This window comes from Oryx dammah, unplaced genomic scaffold, assembly GCF_014754425.2.
Source record: "Oryx dammah isolate SB20612 unplaced genomic scaffold, SCBI_Odam_1.1 HiC_scaffold_17, whole genome shotgun sequence".
In the NCBI taxonomy this organism is placed as follows: domain Eukaryota; kingdom Metazoa; phylum Chordata; class Mammalia; order Artiodactyla; family Bovidae; genus Oryx; species Oryx dammah.
Window position 1 is genome coordinate 42317306 of NW_024070201.1, and position 15370 is coordinate 42332675.

General features: G+C 40.0%; 1 protein-coding gene across 1 annotated transcript; it reads right to left on the reverse strand.

Annotated features, from left to right (window-relative positions):
• Positions 1-398: 398 nt before the first annotated feature.
• On the reverse strand, positions 399-14435 carry WEE1 (WEE1 G2 checkpoint kinase). Its single transcript, XM_040258404.1, has 11 exons — positions 13863-14435; positions 12208-12413; positions 11684-11747; positions 11076-11248; positions 10342-10463; positions 6585-6731; positions 4425-4520; positions 4252-4337; positions 2718-2888; positions 2480-2625; positions 399-1737 (listed from the first exon to the last, which is right to left on the reverse strand). The coding sequence occupies exons 1-11, from the start codon at positions 14433-14435 to the stop codon at positions 1584-1586; spliced, it is 1938 nt and encodes a 645-aa protein (XP_040114338.1). The 3' UTR covers positions 399-1583.
• Between the last annotated feature and the right edge of the window lie 935 nt (positions 14436-15370).

Below are 15370 nucleotides of genomic sequence, written 5' to 3' on the forward strand. Positions count from 1 at the left end.
CCTATCCCTTTCTCCAGGGCATCTTCCTGACCCAGGAATTGAACTGGGGTTTCCTGCATTGCAGGTGGAGTCTTTAACAACTGAGCGACAAGGGAAGCCCAATGTGAACTAAAGCTCATCATTAAATCATGTTTCATACTCTATCAAAAATGTGTCCTCTGGGACTTCCCTGGTGGTCCAGTGGTTAAGACTCCACCTCTCAATGTGAGGGACACAGGTTTGATCCCTGGTTGGAAAACTAAGATCCCACATGCCACGGGGCCAAAAAAAAAAAAAAGTGTCCTCTGTCTTTAGTACTTTAAATACATTATATTCAACATTTTAAAATGTAGTGTTAAAAAAAAATGTAGTGATAATGGAGATAAAATAGAAAACAGGCACCACAAAGATTCACACAATGAAGGTAAGCTCAGAGTGACTTTTAATATGCCAATCAATGTTAATAAAACACAAGTCAAACAGACAAGTGCAAACCTGTTTTAAAAGAAAATTAATAGAAAAACAAGACAAATTCTTTTTTTTTTTTTCCAATATCTGTTAGCCAGTATTATTAGTCAAATGGCTAATCACAGATAAAATATATTTTGTGAAAAGCTTGGGATAGTCAGAAATCATTCTGGCATTTCAAACAGCTATGTACAGTATTACCAAGATTAGTTTATATACACAAATACTGAAGAGAAACCGGGCAAAACATTTAAAAACAGACTAACAATACAATCAGGTACAAAACTTGGGTGGAAGGAGAAAACATTTTTTAAAGAGTCAGAGAAGGGTATTATCAGGAAAAAAGTACAAAACCAGTAATAATTATACTACATTAATACAGCATTCCAAAGGAGGGGAGGGAGGTGCATTTCTCCAATGCACTAGCTTCAAAGTTCAAAGGAAAAAAAAGGCAAATAGCTACTTTCATCAAGAGTAGCTATATATTTCACATAATTGTTTTAAAAAGAAAGCCTATTAACAACAATGATTGTTTAATGCTACAATTTTACAGCAAAGACAAAACTAAAATAGCAGCAAATTCACAAGGCAGTACTTCCACAGAATTATCATTCCATGGTTCATGCAATGCCTACAAAGTGCTCCCAGTTGGATATACAAGTATAATTCACAATTTAGGAAAAAAAAGAAATATAAGATTGACACACAGGTACACTGAAAGCTGAGGAGTAATGAGTCTCTTAGCACTTCCCTTTTCAAAGGGAGAACAGGTATGTAATAAAGCCCTTGAGTCCTTTTTTTACAGGTCACTACAGGAAAAGATACCTTTTATTACAATGCAACAGCAAACCATAAGCAGCACACCACCACAGTGGTTAACCCTGGAAAGGTTGGTGTAACATCCAACAGTGACTGACATCCTACAGAAGACAGACTGGTAAGACTAGACAAAAGCCTGATAAAGCACTGGTCAAAATACAGCTTTCAAATGTAATTCACAAATAAGTCCTAAAAGGTATTTCAGTAAAACTACTGACACCAATTGAAAAAGGAATTGCTAACTGGATTCTAGCAGTGATTTCAACCTAGCTTCCTCTTGTCACAGTTTTTTTGGGGGGAGGTGGGTAATGAGTAGTTCAGTATATGGTAAGGCTGACAGAGCGGTTCATTTTCTTTCCAATAAGTCGAGATGTTCTATTACTCTGGGTGGTGGACCTGGTGGCCATCCGATCAGTGAAGAGTGCTCTTTCCTCAGCTGCAGCTTTTGCCATCTGGGCTTTCTTGAGTTCTCTAACAACATAAAAATAGGAAACAAGACTTTTCACCTACTATATTAATCCCAGAAAGGGATCCTAAGAGGCCAAATACAAACTACATTATCATTTTTGTGTGCCATCATTACTCCAAGATACAATTAAGGAGAGAAAAAAGATAATATTGTGAAAATCTATTTACATAAGAGACAAAAGGAGAATTCTATTTCCTCTTTATATGAACTATGCTAGCTATCAAACTAATAGCAAAAGAACCTTTAAGTATTTCAAGTCAGTTTTATTAGGTTAGTATAAAAATGGTAGGAATAAAGCAAATGAATTAGATAAACACTCCAACCAGTTTTCCAAAAATGTCAAAGGTCATTCAGATCAAATGTGAAAATCATCTAACCTAATTGACATTAATTTCATCCTTTCATAAAAGCAAACAACGTTTCGAGGAGAATGTCATTTATGACAAAAGTTTGGAGAGAAAAAACTGATACCTGTTCAGTTTAGCTTTTGGGACAATTTGGGCATAAGGATTATCACTACTTTCAAATATATGCAGGTTTAAAAATCTTTTAAGTCCATAATTTCAAAGTTTAGAAACAATGCCAATGTATAGGTCAAATGTCAAGACAGAAGTCCCCAAACTTTAACCATATAACATGCCAAGCCACTTTATTCTTCACTGATGGAAAGTATAAATCATTTCCAATTAAAATCTGAGAATAAAAATGAGAAAGTAAAAACAAAACAAAAACCCCATCACTTACTTCTGCAAAAGTGAATTTTTGAACTTTTCAGCATTCAATTCTATTCGTAATTGTTCTGCACTCTTCCTTGAAGCAGACAGCAATACTGAATGCTTTACCAGTGCCATTGCTGAAGGTCTTCTCTCTGGATCTGGATGAATCATAACCTTAAAAAGAGAAGTAAAATTAACACAAAGATATGCAATTTAATAAAATATTGAACTGTGTCAATAAAGTGCTTCACATATAAAATACTCACTTTTAGCAACTCTGTAAATTCTTGGGAAAGCACTTGTGGAATCCGAGGTAATCTACCCTGTCTAATTTCATGCCATTGGTCTCCATTTCTGGGAAGAGGCTCAGCACCAGCAGCACATACCACCGTGAGGGCAAGGGCAAAAATATCTGCTTTTGGTAGGTGAGTATAGTTCTATAAAATTAAAGGAAAAAAAAAGTTAAGGGAATATAAAGATGGTCAAAATTAAGTAAGATTATACCTCAATGATTATTTGGGTGAGAAATAAGACAAAATTAAAATGTCCAGTGATACATTTAAATTTAGGACATATTCAGAGAACAAGCTAAATTTGGGGAGATTATAATTTTTTTAATGACGAAGTTATATACATTGTGGGGCTTTCCTGGTAACTCAGTGGTACAGAATCCACCTGACAGTGTAGGAGACACAGGTTTAACCCCTGGGCTGGGATGATCCCCCAGAGAAGGAAATGGTAACCCCCCGCAGTATTCCTGCCTGGGAAATTCCATGGACAGAGGAGCCTGGTGAGCTACAGACCATGGGGTTGCAAAGAGTAGGACACGACTTAGCGACTAAACAATACACTTTGGGGTGGGATGGTAAATACATTTCTGAAAGTATTCAGGTTATTTCTAAAAGGCCTCCTCTTTATCACCAGCCTCATTCAACTCTCAGAAGAAACTTTACCTCTAGGGGCATTCATATGAAACTACAAACATCAACAAGTTAGAAATATCCACATACATATACAACACAAATATACATAAACAGAATAGTGTCATACAATTCCTTTGTTCTAGTTATTCTATTTCCATTCAAAATGCTTATCAAGAAATATTTTATAACAGTTTTTGAAATAGTATCATTAACTATGGGGCTTCCCAGATGGCTCAGATGGTAAACAATCTGCCTGCAATCCAGGAGACCTGGGTTCGATCCCTGGGTCAGGAAGTTGTCCCCTGGAGAAGGAAATGGCAACCCACTCCAGTATTCTCGCCTGGAGAATTCTATAGACAGAGGAGCCTGGCAGGCTACAGTCTATGGGATCGCAAAGAGGTGGACACAGCTAAGTGACTAACACACACTTTCACATTATTAACTGTATGCCATACTTTATTTAATCATTCCTTTATTGCTAAATATTAACATCATTCTCAACTTATTTGTATATGAATATGTCTTTAAGAGAGACTCCTAGAAATGGAAATTCTGGGTCAAAGGAAATGTGACTTTAAAATGTTGACATATGTTAACACTTTGATCTCCGAAAGGACACTGTCATTTTAAAGTTTCACCAGTAATGCGTGGAAACTTCTTTTTTATTGCAACCCCACCACTGTTGAATATGATAAATCTTTGCCTTTATTGACTTTTGCTAGATTAAATACCCCAACAAGCTAATAGTTTACACTTTCTATTCTGTATTACCTTTCTACTGGTTATTAGCTTAAAATTTCAGTACATCTGCATTTATAGTTTTCTAGCAGCTGATAATAAGTGTTACAAAGCAAATGGCTTAAAGAAGAAAAACTACCTCCTGTAAAACTTCATTTGCAAGAAACCGGCTATCACCCTCTTCAACTTGTGGACTAGAGATCCTTGTTACATGCCCAAGGTCACCTAGAAGTATTACAAAAAATACAGTCAAGAATTAAAACAAAACAGCCTCTATTTTAAGGAAATAATTTGGTTACTTTTCTTTCTTACCTATTTTAAACATAACTTTGTTGGATGCCCAGTCATCTTCATCTCCTTCTTCAGAGGCAGCATTTGGGATTGAAGTTCGAGATATGAAAATATTACCTGTCAAACAGTTATTTAGGTAAGCCATACTAACAATTAATAGAATCAAAGTTCACAAACAAGTCATATAATTAATCATTCAGAAAGTGCTTAAATATATAGACTATGTGTTCAATCCCAAATCCAGTGAGAATGAAAGGGGACTGTATTTTCTAGAAATATATTTTCTGGTCTAGCACTGGTCCTTTAACACTTGAAAACCACTGCATTAGACTCTTGTCAGCTGCACATTGATCTTCAGCAGTTCTAATTACTTAGAAATAACACAAAGGGCAATTAACATACTAATTTGTGATGCTATTGAAGCACAAATTTTAATCTAATGCTACAAGGCTAGTGTGAAAACAAGTCATGCTGGTAGTTTGGCTGACCATACAGCATTTACATCCCAAAGAGGTTTTGTGGTTCACTATTTCGACTGTACACAAACTTTTTCTTCATCTAATTCAGGTAAGTTTATATAAATATAAGCTTCAGCAGCAAACTTTATTTTAGTAGTTTTATCAATGTTTCATTCACTAGCGTCTTTTCAATTTTACTTACAAGATAACTTATTTTATGGGGATATTTGTAAATTTAAAATTTCACATGCCTTAATATTTTCAATTTTTGTACCTGTAATGTAATGGTCCCCTATGTTTGCATAACATTTAATACAAGCTATGAGTATGGGGGAACCTCAATGATCTACATTAATTACAACCAGTTCAAACAATTTCTCCTTTTTGAAAATAAATGTTTTAATAAGTTGCATACAAAAATTCTTCATATAATTCATATAGTTAAGTTGTGAAAAATTATTTAAATCACACAGTCCATGGGGTTACAAAGAGTAGGACACGACTTAGCGTAGATTAAAAAAAGAAAAGAACCTCAGTAATTCAATTTAAAAACACTTAGCCTAAAATGTGTACTTAAATCCATCAACCTTTTAGCTGGGTTTCCCTGGTGGCTCAAACGGTAAAGAATCCACCTGACAATGCCTAAAAACACCTAGCCTAAAATGTTTAAGTTAAATCCATCAACCTTTTAGTTATAACTTCTAAATTAAAGGTTAGAAAAAGGAATTAGCTAAATGATGCAAAGAAGCAACCAGTTGAACCCAGAAGAAAGGAAATCTGGCAAGACAAGGTCTGTATTATTATTATTTAAGTAGGGGAAGAGTAAAACCTAAAAAAGAAAATGGATTTACCCTGATGTAATGCATGGTTCTGAAATGGACACTAGTTTGGATGAAGCAACTGCTAAGGACTTTGGTCAACTAGGAAAAATTTTAATATGATCTGGCAAGTAGATAATTACTGAAATGGAAAGGTAGAGACAGTGTCTTTTAAAAAAAAGTTCTAAAACAGCATGTATCTTACGATGTTACTTTTGACAAGAGGGATTTGCACTAAAATGTTAGCGTAGGATTCACTTGCATCCTTTTTTAAACGCAAGATAATAAAAATGCATGTATCATTTTGTTTTCTGAACGAAACAGTAATAACAATAACCCTCTTAGCCACACCAGCATTAATTTAAAAGTACAGATCTATATAGCCTAGTACAAGAGACAGGCTTTAAACATGAGTTCTTTTAGTCTCCCCATCAGTCCCCCTCTAAGACTGTGGTTCCTATAAGATACAGAACATTTTTTTTCAGCTTTTAGTAAAAATGGGAGTATTATTTCAGATCTTTTGGGGTAACAAGGGAAGAGGTGATGTGAAATGAAACAGTACTACTAAGTGGGTCAAAAATCTTTTAAAACTAAAATGAAATGTACACACTGCTGTATTTAAAATGGATAACCAACAAGGTCCTACTGTACAGTACAGGGAACTCTGCTCAATGTGGCAGCGTAGATGGGAGGGGAGTTTGGGCAAGAATGGATACATGTATGGCTGAGCCCCTTTGCCATCCACCTGAAACTATTACAAATTGTTAATCAGCTATACTCCAGTATAAAATAAAAAGTTAAAAAAAAAAAAGTAAAATGTTTATGTTTCCATATTGTTTTAATGAAGTCATTTATTCTATAAAACCCTAAAGTATAACATAGGTCAGATGATCTGTAATACTTACTAGGCTTTATATCCATGTGAACTAAAGACATTGAATGAATATACCTCAAGCCCCGGCCAACTTGTAAAAGGAGATCCTTCAACTCTGCTTCTGTAAAGTAACTCATACTTCTGTAGTTTTCACTTATGGCATCAGCTAAACTGCCACCTAACAAACACAAGAAAAGTTAGAATTTTCTTCTTTCTGAATATCATTTTTCTTTCATCTTTACTGTATGACTAGATGCAACCAAGAAAATGACATTTTACAGGACCTATTCTCTTCAACCTGCTTGTGAAGTCAAAATTGTATTTATTCTTTCAATAGCTAAAACACTCACACGTGTACAAACTATAATATAGTCTCTGTCTTATTAATACATACTCTAGTAACCCACCTGGTTCTCTTTCCCAGAGTAATGTTATGAATTCTTTCCCAGAGTAATGTTATGAATTCTTTTCAACTCCTTTTTTACAAGCAATAACACATTTTCATTATCTTGAAGATCATTCTTTATAATATACAAAGACACTCCTTTCTTAGGTATACAGAATTCCATTGCATAACTGAATGGTAATGCACTAACCAATCCCCTAATTGATGGACATTTAAAAATGATTTCCAAGCCTTTAATACTCTTGCCTGGAGAATCCAATGGAGGGAAGAGCCTGGTAGGCTACAGTCCATGGGGTTGCAAAGAGTCGGAGACGACTGAGCGACTTCACTTTCACTTTTCAATACTACAAATTAATAGTCTCAGGAATTCACATATATTTTATCTCCTACAAACAAACTGCTGGGTCAAATGGTATATACAGTGTAATATACACATTCATTGTGTGTATGAGACACTATTTTATTACATATAGGATAAATTCCTATAGCTGAGAGTGCCATTTCTATTTACCCTACAAAACAGCTTTAGGCTGGTTTTCACACTATCAATGCCAAGACTTGATTACCTCTGAAAGCTCACATAAAAAACACTCAGTTCCTGATTTCAAAATGGCTAATACTTAAAATCTGCTAGCATAAGGTTATGTAAATCTGGGGGTTTGGAAGACAAATCTGGACGATTACACACACACAGAGTCCCCTTTAGAGAAGGCTGTACCAAATCACACTTCCATGCTTAATGTACGAGAATACCTATTTTCCCACACACATAACAACAGAGTCTACAAATTTTATAAGTAAAATCCAGTATCTTAGTATAGTTTTAATTTATACCACTCTTACTATGAATAAGAACAAACCTGCTTTTATAGAATCAAACCAATCAGCTAATTTGTTTATACTTTAAAAAACTTTAAGCTTATACTTCATAAGTTTTATTAAAAACTTTGTTTATACTCTGTCTCAGAGGATATGAGGAATTATGTTTAAAAAATAAACAAACCACTTCTGTTTAAAGCTTAGTTGGGAATAATAAAACCAGAAGCAAGGTAATAAAATCTAGGTCGATGATATACTACTCAGAAAAGGAGGTCCTATAATTTGAACAAGTCTAAACAGCAAAAACATCAAATGTGCGGTAAAAATAAGTAAATCACACACCTGAATAGTTTAGGATAAGTATTTAGTAATAGTTTAGTTAAGTATGTTCTCCGAACTTAATTTGTACAAATCTTGAACTGTGGGAAAAAGAGAGCTCTAGAAGCGAGCAGGTCAATAAGCTTTTTGGGATATGTGAATTTGAAGTCCTAGATTAAGTTTACCCAGAAATAATATGGCTGCTTTTTAATGGGTCTAGCTACTACAGCTGGGCCAGTTTCTTCTATCTTGCTGCTGAAAGGGTAAGAAAGGTGAGAAGAGCAAACCATTCATCTGATATTTCTGGTTCTCCTCCGCTATCAATTAACATTTTTCTACACCTGCTTATCAAGAGTAGAAATTTCGTCTATCACCAAATCAAGAAAACAGGCTCAAAATGCAAACAACTGTTTTCAATAAAAAATCAGTTAAGATAAAGGCTATCAGTTAATCAACACTACAAATGAATGATAACAGAATCCATCCCTGTGAAACTACAGAAAAGGATCTAGCTAGGTCTATTAGGACATTCAAAGGTTTATGTGGAGAAAATGGTGGAAAACAGAAACAGAAGAGCTCACAAATATATCTAGACAGCCTCATTCTCTTTCATCTAACCAAAAACACCATACAAAGAGGCTGTTCTATTTTACACAAGTCTATTTATTTAAAGTGCTTAAGACTGCTCCAAAATAATAAACTATTTCAAAAGATTATTTTATAATCTAACTTTATTATAGGACAGGGTCTTTGTAATCTGAGAGGGTAGCAAAACGGCTCATCCCCCTCACCCAAATCCCAGGCCCAAGCCAGTTATCTCAAAATCAACCAAATAACACAACCACGTATTTGGTAGGTTGTTACAAACTTGTGATTTCTGGACTGTGGCTGACAGCAAGTCACATCAACAAGGTGAGAGGTAGAAAGAAACTAGAAGGAGATGGTGTCTAGCAAATATGGAGGAAAGAAGGTATTATGATCAAGTTATACTATGAGTAAGTGCAGTAACTAAAAAATGGAGGTTAAGCAACAGAATAGTCCTCAAAGCCATAGGTGACAGCTACATAAATATTTTGATGATATGAATAGAAACATTTCAAGAAATGTGTGAAACCAGCAGCAATGCTGCATACTGAGCAATTATATTTTTTCAAGGGTGTAGAATAACATGACAACTCAGCGAGAAGTCAGGTATGAGAAATGGATCTTCTACATCTGTTTTCCAAAACAGAAAACTTGATCTACTACTTATACCACCTTTTTATTCACAAGCTATGAAATGGCTAGTCTTAGGGAAAAAAATGAGAATCAACAAAAATAATCTTCGCTACTCAAATGTTCAATAAATTCTAAATTCTCTAATATTCACTGAAGATGTACAGAAATAAAAATCCATCATATACAAAATTTTAGGTGTTTAATAACAGATCTGTAAGAATCAGAAGTGAGGCCAGGACTTTGGTAAAGATTTAGTGAAAAAGGAAGGACCCAGGATGACTGTTGAAGGACCTGCTGAAATTCAAAACCATATAAAGGTCCAAAGTTAAACCTCTATAAATGCTTTTTTGGGGGAGGCAGGGAGGAAGAAAGGAGGCAAGCACAGTTAGGGAACTAAAGAGAATAACTCTCTCTTTACAGAAACATTTCAGTGGATTAGAGTGGTAAACGAAGGGTGGATAGATGGTAGGGGGAGCAAGATTCAAAAATGGCTGAATTTATATCAATGGAGAGTCACTGTCATTTTACAAGTAGCCATTATCAGTTTCAGCAGCACATAAAATGAAATGCAAAGGGAAGGCTACATACAGGGAGCTTGGCTTATTAACTATTATATCCCTCCCACAAACTATGCTAAGTGCTCAGTTCAGTTCAGTCGCTCAGTTGTGTTCGACTCTTTGCGACCCCATGAATCGCAGCACACCAGGCCTCCCTGTCCATCACCAACTCAACACCAAAATATACATGGCAAGGCTGCTATCCTCTCAAGAAAATCAGTTTAATCTGAGTAACAGATATACAAATAATATGCATGGTTCTACTGTCTAGGTAGAAAGAACAAGGTTTTCAATCTTATATTCCAGGTAAGAATAACTTGCACTTCAAATTCATGTCAGGCTTTTGACCTTTGAATTTATAACAGGTAAAAGATATATAGAATTAGAGCAAGACTTTAGATAAAAAATAAATTATTTCCTTGGTGTTCGTTTTCTTGAGCTTACACATTTACAGGGGAACCATTACTCACCGTTACAATATTCATTCTGTATAAGCATATGATCATCTTCTGCCCATGCAGAGAAGTATCGAACTACATGAGAATGTTGCCCAAGCACTGCATGAGCGTATACTTCTCTCAAAGCATTCTGCCTAGAAGTTTGAGATTAAGAGAATCGTAAATCATTTTTATTTAAGATAAACTGAGTTAATTTATCTGAAAGTTCACAAAAGATTCTTGACTTCTGGATCTATCATTCATTATGCTGAAGAACAACTTGCTTAAGAAAGAGGATTAAAAGTCTGTATGAGATTTTCCCAAAAGTTTCCATTAAAAAATCTGGAGTAGGAAATGGCAACCCACTCCAGTATTCTTGCCTGGCAACTTCCACACAGAGGAGCCTGGTGGGCTACGGTACATGGAGTTGCAAAGAATCAGACACGACTAAGCAAACATCATGCCATTTAAGAATGTCAGAAAGAAGGAATCTTTGATTCAGGAAAAGATGAAATTCTACTCTACTGTGAATTCATGGATGCTACTAGAAATAGAAAATTTAAATTAGGCTCCAAGATCAGACTTCTCATATTACTCTACCAAAACCAATAAAAACGAATGGCACAAAATGAAATGGATCTGATTTAAATCATTATAACTTCTCAAACATTAGAGATTAAATTCAGTGACTGACCACCTAAAACCTTAACATTTCTAACACCATACTGATGAACAAAAGAGCAAAAGACAAAATCTTTAATACATACTCATCAACAGAGCCAGCCAATGGCTTTTTTGATCGCTTTATGGCATAAACGCATCCATCCAGCCTCTTCACACACTTAAACACAGAACCAAATTCTCCAGAACCAATCTTCTCTAGCTCATGAAATTCTGTTGTATATCGAGACTTCATATTGCTTTCAGTAATTGTAATTCTCTGTAATAAAAAGTGTATCCATATATATATATATATATATAAAGGTATGAAAGTGATTTTTTCGCTAAGGTGATAACACTATGAAATTCAAAAATTTTATCTTATATTCTAATGCTTATTTAACATGTATATATGGGCTTTCCTTGTGGCTCAGTTGGCAGAGAATCTGCCTGCAATGCAGGAGACCTGGGTTCAATCCCTGGGGCAGGAAGATCCTCCGGAGAAGGAAATGGCAACCCACTCCAGTACTCTTTCCTGGAGAATTCCATGGATAGAAGAGCCGGGCTGTCTATAGTCCATGGGGTCGCAAAAAGTCAGACATGACTGAGTGGCTTTCAATTTCAACATGTATATATGATAGCTTGTTAAGTAGAAACAAATATCAAAAACAATAAATTTTTTTTAAAAATAAAAAGGAAATCAAAAGCTACTGACTTTAGCAGGTCTTGTTTCATCTTCAAACTCATAATCACTGGCTTCCATGTCTTCACCACAGGAACTGAAAAATATTATTTTTTCTATCAATATATTTGACAGCTCCATCAACTAGAGATCCAAAACTATCTGACAAGACATATAGCAAAATGAAAATTTAATGAATGAAAACTGAAAAGAAAGCATTTACTTTTGTAATGACAAGATACAGCCCAAGTGATGGAAATGTTGTTCCTGTTTAGATATACCAACACCACCGCACAGATCAAAATTAAAGCCTTTCTAAACCAACTTTCTCTGCTTGCCTCATTTCGACACCAGCAGATTTACTAGAATTTATCTAGACCTTTTCTTTCTTCCTTTCCCACACCACTTTCCCATAGCTGATTACTGAAAATTGCTAGTAATGGAGAAAATTCTCAGCCCATAAACTTCCAAATCATTTGGTTGAAATTAAATTTTAATTATGACAAACCAGTCTTGGTTGGTTGAGGAACCAAACTGTTGAAAAATAAATAACTTACTCATTCCAATATGCTCTCTTTCTTCTACGACACTGTCCTGAGGAATGCAGTAACAGAGAATCTGGAGTAAATGGATTAATATTCACTTGAGGAGTCTGTCGAACATCAAATTCCCTTTTTCCTGATTTTTCTGTATCCATGAATAGAGAGCAACCTCGGAGTTTAACAGAACTGGAATCGATTCCTCGAGCTTTGGAGAGCAAACTCTAGGAGAGGAAAAGAAATGCTTAGGATACAAGTGCTATAGATAGCCTTCTCAACCTAATTTTCAACAAGTCTTTATCCTGGCTGAATGTGTAGATCAAAGCAACACACCAACCCTTGTTAATCTTTCAAGCAAAATAGACAGTGGTTTACTTAGGAGGCTGAAGCTGGATACTAACCACCTTTCCTGAAAAAGTCAAGTAAAACAGGCCTCTAACCCTAAAAAGAATATGAATGAAAACTAAAATTAAGTTCACTCTAGGAGCTAAAAGTTAAGAAAACTTTCAATCCATCTAAAAATAGAAAGCATTCTGGGAGTCACATAAAAGCTCCCCTCCCCCATCCAAGTAGGGCTTTGGAAGCCACCACCACAGAGCTCCTCCCCTCACTTCCAGACTTGCCTTGGGCAAGTTGGCCAATAAACAGTAAGGCATAACAAGCACACATCTCCCGAGGTTTATGACTAGTAACCGGGCTGAAAATCACTTTAAAAGGTACATTTTCCACATTAATCTTTTAAGTTCGATACTGTCTGAATTTCGGCAAGTGTCTGCTTTAAAATCTGCTGTTACTTCTAAAGCTTTACAAGTGGTAATCTGCATACTCACTTGCCACTCAACACACAGGTGCTGAATACCTACTTCTTTTAAGAGACATTATCAATGGTATGAAAGCCTGAGGGTCCAGGCGACAATATCCACGCTGGTTTTTAACAGTTGGACGTTCCTAATCCAGACACTTCGGCTGATCAAACTTGGGAACTGCAAACCCAAGAGTGTAAACAAACGCTTACCAAATAAAATATTCTTTCCGGAAAGAGGCTTAAACGCTACCCCGAGTTATTTACAAGCCTTTTTAAGACTGTAAATACTTGGAAGGCCAGCCTTTTCTCCCAAGTCGAAGCGCAGTCTCCCTCCGTATCTCAAACTTTCCCCCAAAAGGCCACCTGATACGAAACGATAAGTGCATTTTTTTTAACCGAACTCCTGCGTGCGCCGCCCAAATTACAGGACTGATCACCGCATTTAAAAGGCACCAGATGGCTGCGGCGCTGAGGAGTGTCAGGCGGCCGGGCCAGCACCAATGGAGCATCCTTCCAAACCGCGTTATCGGTGCCATACTCCCGCCTGCCCCGCTCGGGGCCGCCCCGACTCGGCGGGCGTTAAATCGTCAGCCACCTGGACGGCGCCGATCCGCCCCTTTGAAAGATGAAGAAGTTCCAGACGAGGCCCATTGTTCAGTTACATAATCTTAACGGACAACTGCTGGGCAGGGCCCCAAAAAAGGGCTGCCAACTTTTTTGTTACGGCGCCGGAGAGCGAGCTGGGGTGAGGCCGGGCGGTTATGTAACCGAACCCGGGCAGCGCCGCGCTCCGCTCCCGGCGCCGCGGCCTTTTTAAAAGGCTGGGCCGGCGCGGGCTCTGGGCGCCCCGGCGGCCGCGTCCTCTCACCTTGGGGGTGTGCGGCGTGTCGAAGAGCCGCAGCTTGCGGAAGGTCTTGTGGGGCGGGGTGCCCGGGTAGTCTGGCAGCGGCGAGCAGGCGCCCTCGCCGGCCCCGCGCGCCCCGCAGCCCCGCAGCGACGCATCCCCCGGGCCGCCGCAGCGCACTGGCGAGAACGAGCTGCCTAGAAAGTAGGGAGCCGCCGGCGACTTGACCGGTGACGAGGAGCCGAAGCCCTCCTCCTCCCACGAGTCGCCCTCGGCCCCGCCGCCCGCCGCGTCCGCGCCGGGGCAGGCGCCCCGCAGCAGCATGTCCTCCTCTAGCTCCCCCGGGCTGCCGGGGATTGTGCCCGGAGAGCGACGGCCCTCGGGCCCGGGCTCTGTGGGGCTCCTCGCGGGCGGCAGCGGCGAGTCGGGCTCCTGAAAGGCCGAGTCCTCCCCGGTGCTGTGGCCGCTGCCTTCTTCCTCCTCTTCCTCCTCCTCTTCACAGTCGCTGCAGGGCGAGAAGATCAGCTTCTGCCGCAAGGTGCAGGAGGCCGCGGCGCGGCGGGGCGGCGGCGGCTGTTGCCGGCTCAGGAAGCTCATCGCGCCCCTGGGGCCGGGGCGGAGGACCGGAGAACCAGAGCCCGCGGAGTCCAGGTCTCGGCCGGCCCAGGGGGCGGGTCCGCCACGTGCGACTGGGCGCGCCCGGTGGCCGCGGCTGCGGCGGGCCTGCGCGGCGGCGGCGGCGAACGGCGGCTCCGCGACGCTCTGGGCGGCGGCCGACGGTGGAAGCGGCAGCGCGGGCTGTCCGGCAGAGGCGGGGCGGCCCGGGCGCTGAGTCTGGGGTCTCCGCAGGTCCACCGCAGGTTCGGGTTCCGCGGCTTCCCGCGACCGTTAACCACGTGAGTGCCCAGTCCACCAATCCCCGCCCAGCTTAGGGTTTGAAAAAAATGGAGGGCGCGACGTAGCCCGCTGGGGAGGGATCGGCTACGCGATTTTGGCGCGAACTCGCTGGCTCCGCCCCTCCCTCTCGGCGCCGGGCCTGGCCAGGGCAGGCGCGGCGCCGCGGGCCTATGAGCGAGCGGGCTGCATGGGAGCTGGGTCTGGCGCCTCCCGGACTGGGCCGGGCAGGGGACCCTAGGCGGCTCTCTGGGAGGGGCGAAGGTTGAGGGCTGAACTCGGCCGAGCCGAGCGCCAACCTGGACACTGCATCCTCGGCGCCCTTCCGACTCCTCGGAGGTGGAGCTGGACTGGCGGCTGGAGAGCGCCTCAGAGTCCCTGCGGGTCAGGGCGAGCAAGAGACCGCCGTGGCCCTTGGTTGCTCCCGGAGGAGACTGACCTTAAAGTCCTGCATCCCTTTGGTTCCGGCCCCTGGGGCGCATGGGCGTGGCTAAGGGGAGTTAAGTTCCCGAGAAGAGGTCTGAGCCGGGAATGGTAACTCCTGCCTCTGGACCGAAGTGTGTGCAAATGGGTTGCTGCTGCTGCTGCTAAGTCGCTTCAGTCGTGTCCGACTCTGTGCGACCCCATAGACGGCAGCC

Bases quoted from the DNA above. Each gene is read 5' to 3' on its own strand.
- WEE1 (XM_040258404.1), bottom strand. From the start codon at position 14,435: ATGAGCTTCCTGAGCCGGCAACAGCCGCCGCCGCCCCGCCGCGCCGCG. The intron at 4,338-4,424 runs GTAAGAAAGAAA...TAATACTTCTAG, and splicing joins CAAAGTTATGTTTAAAATAG to GTGACCTTGGGCATGTAACA. The intron at 1,738-2,479 runs GTAAGTGATGGG...TTATGTTGTTAG, and splicing joins AAAAATTCACTTTTGCAGAA to AGAACTCAAGAAAGCCCAGA.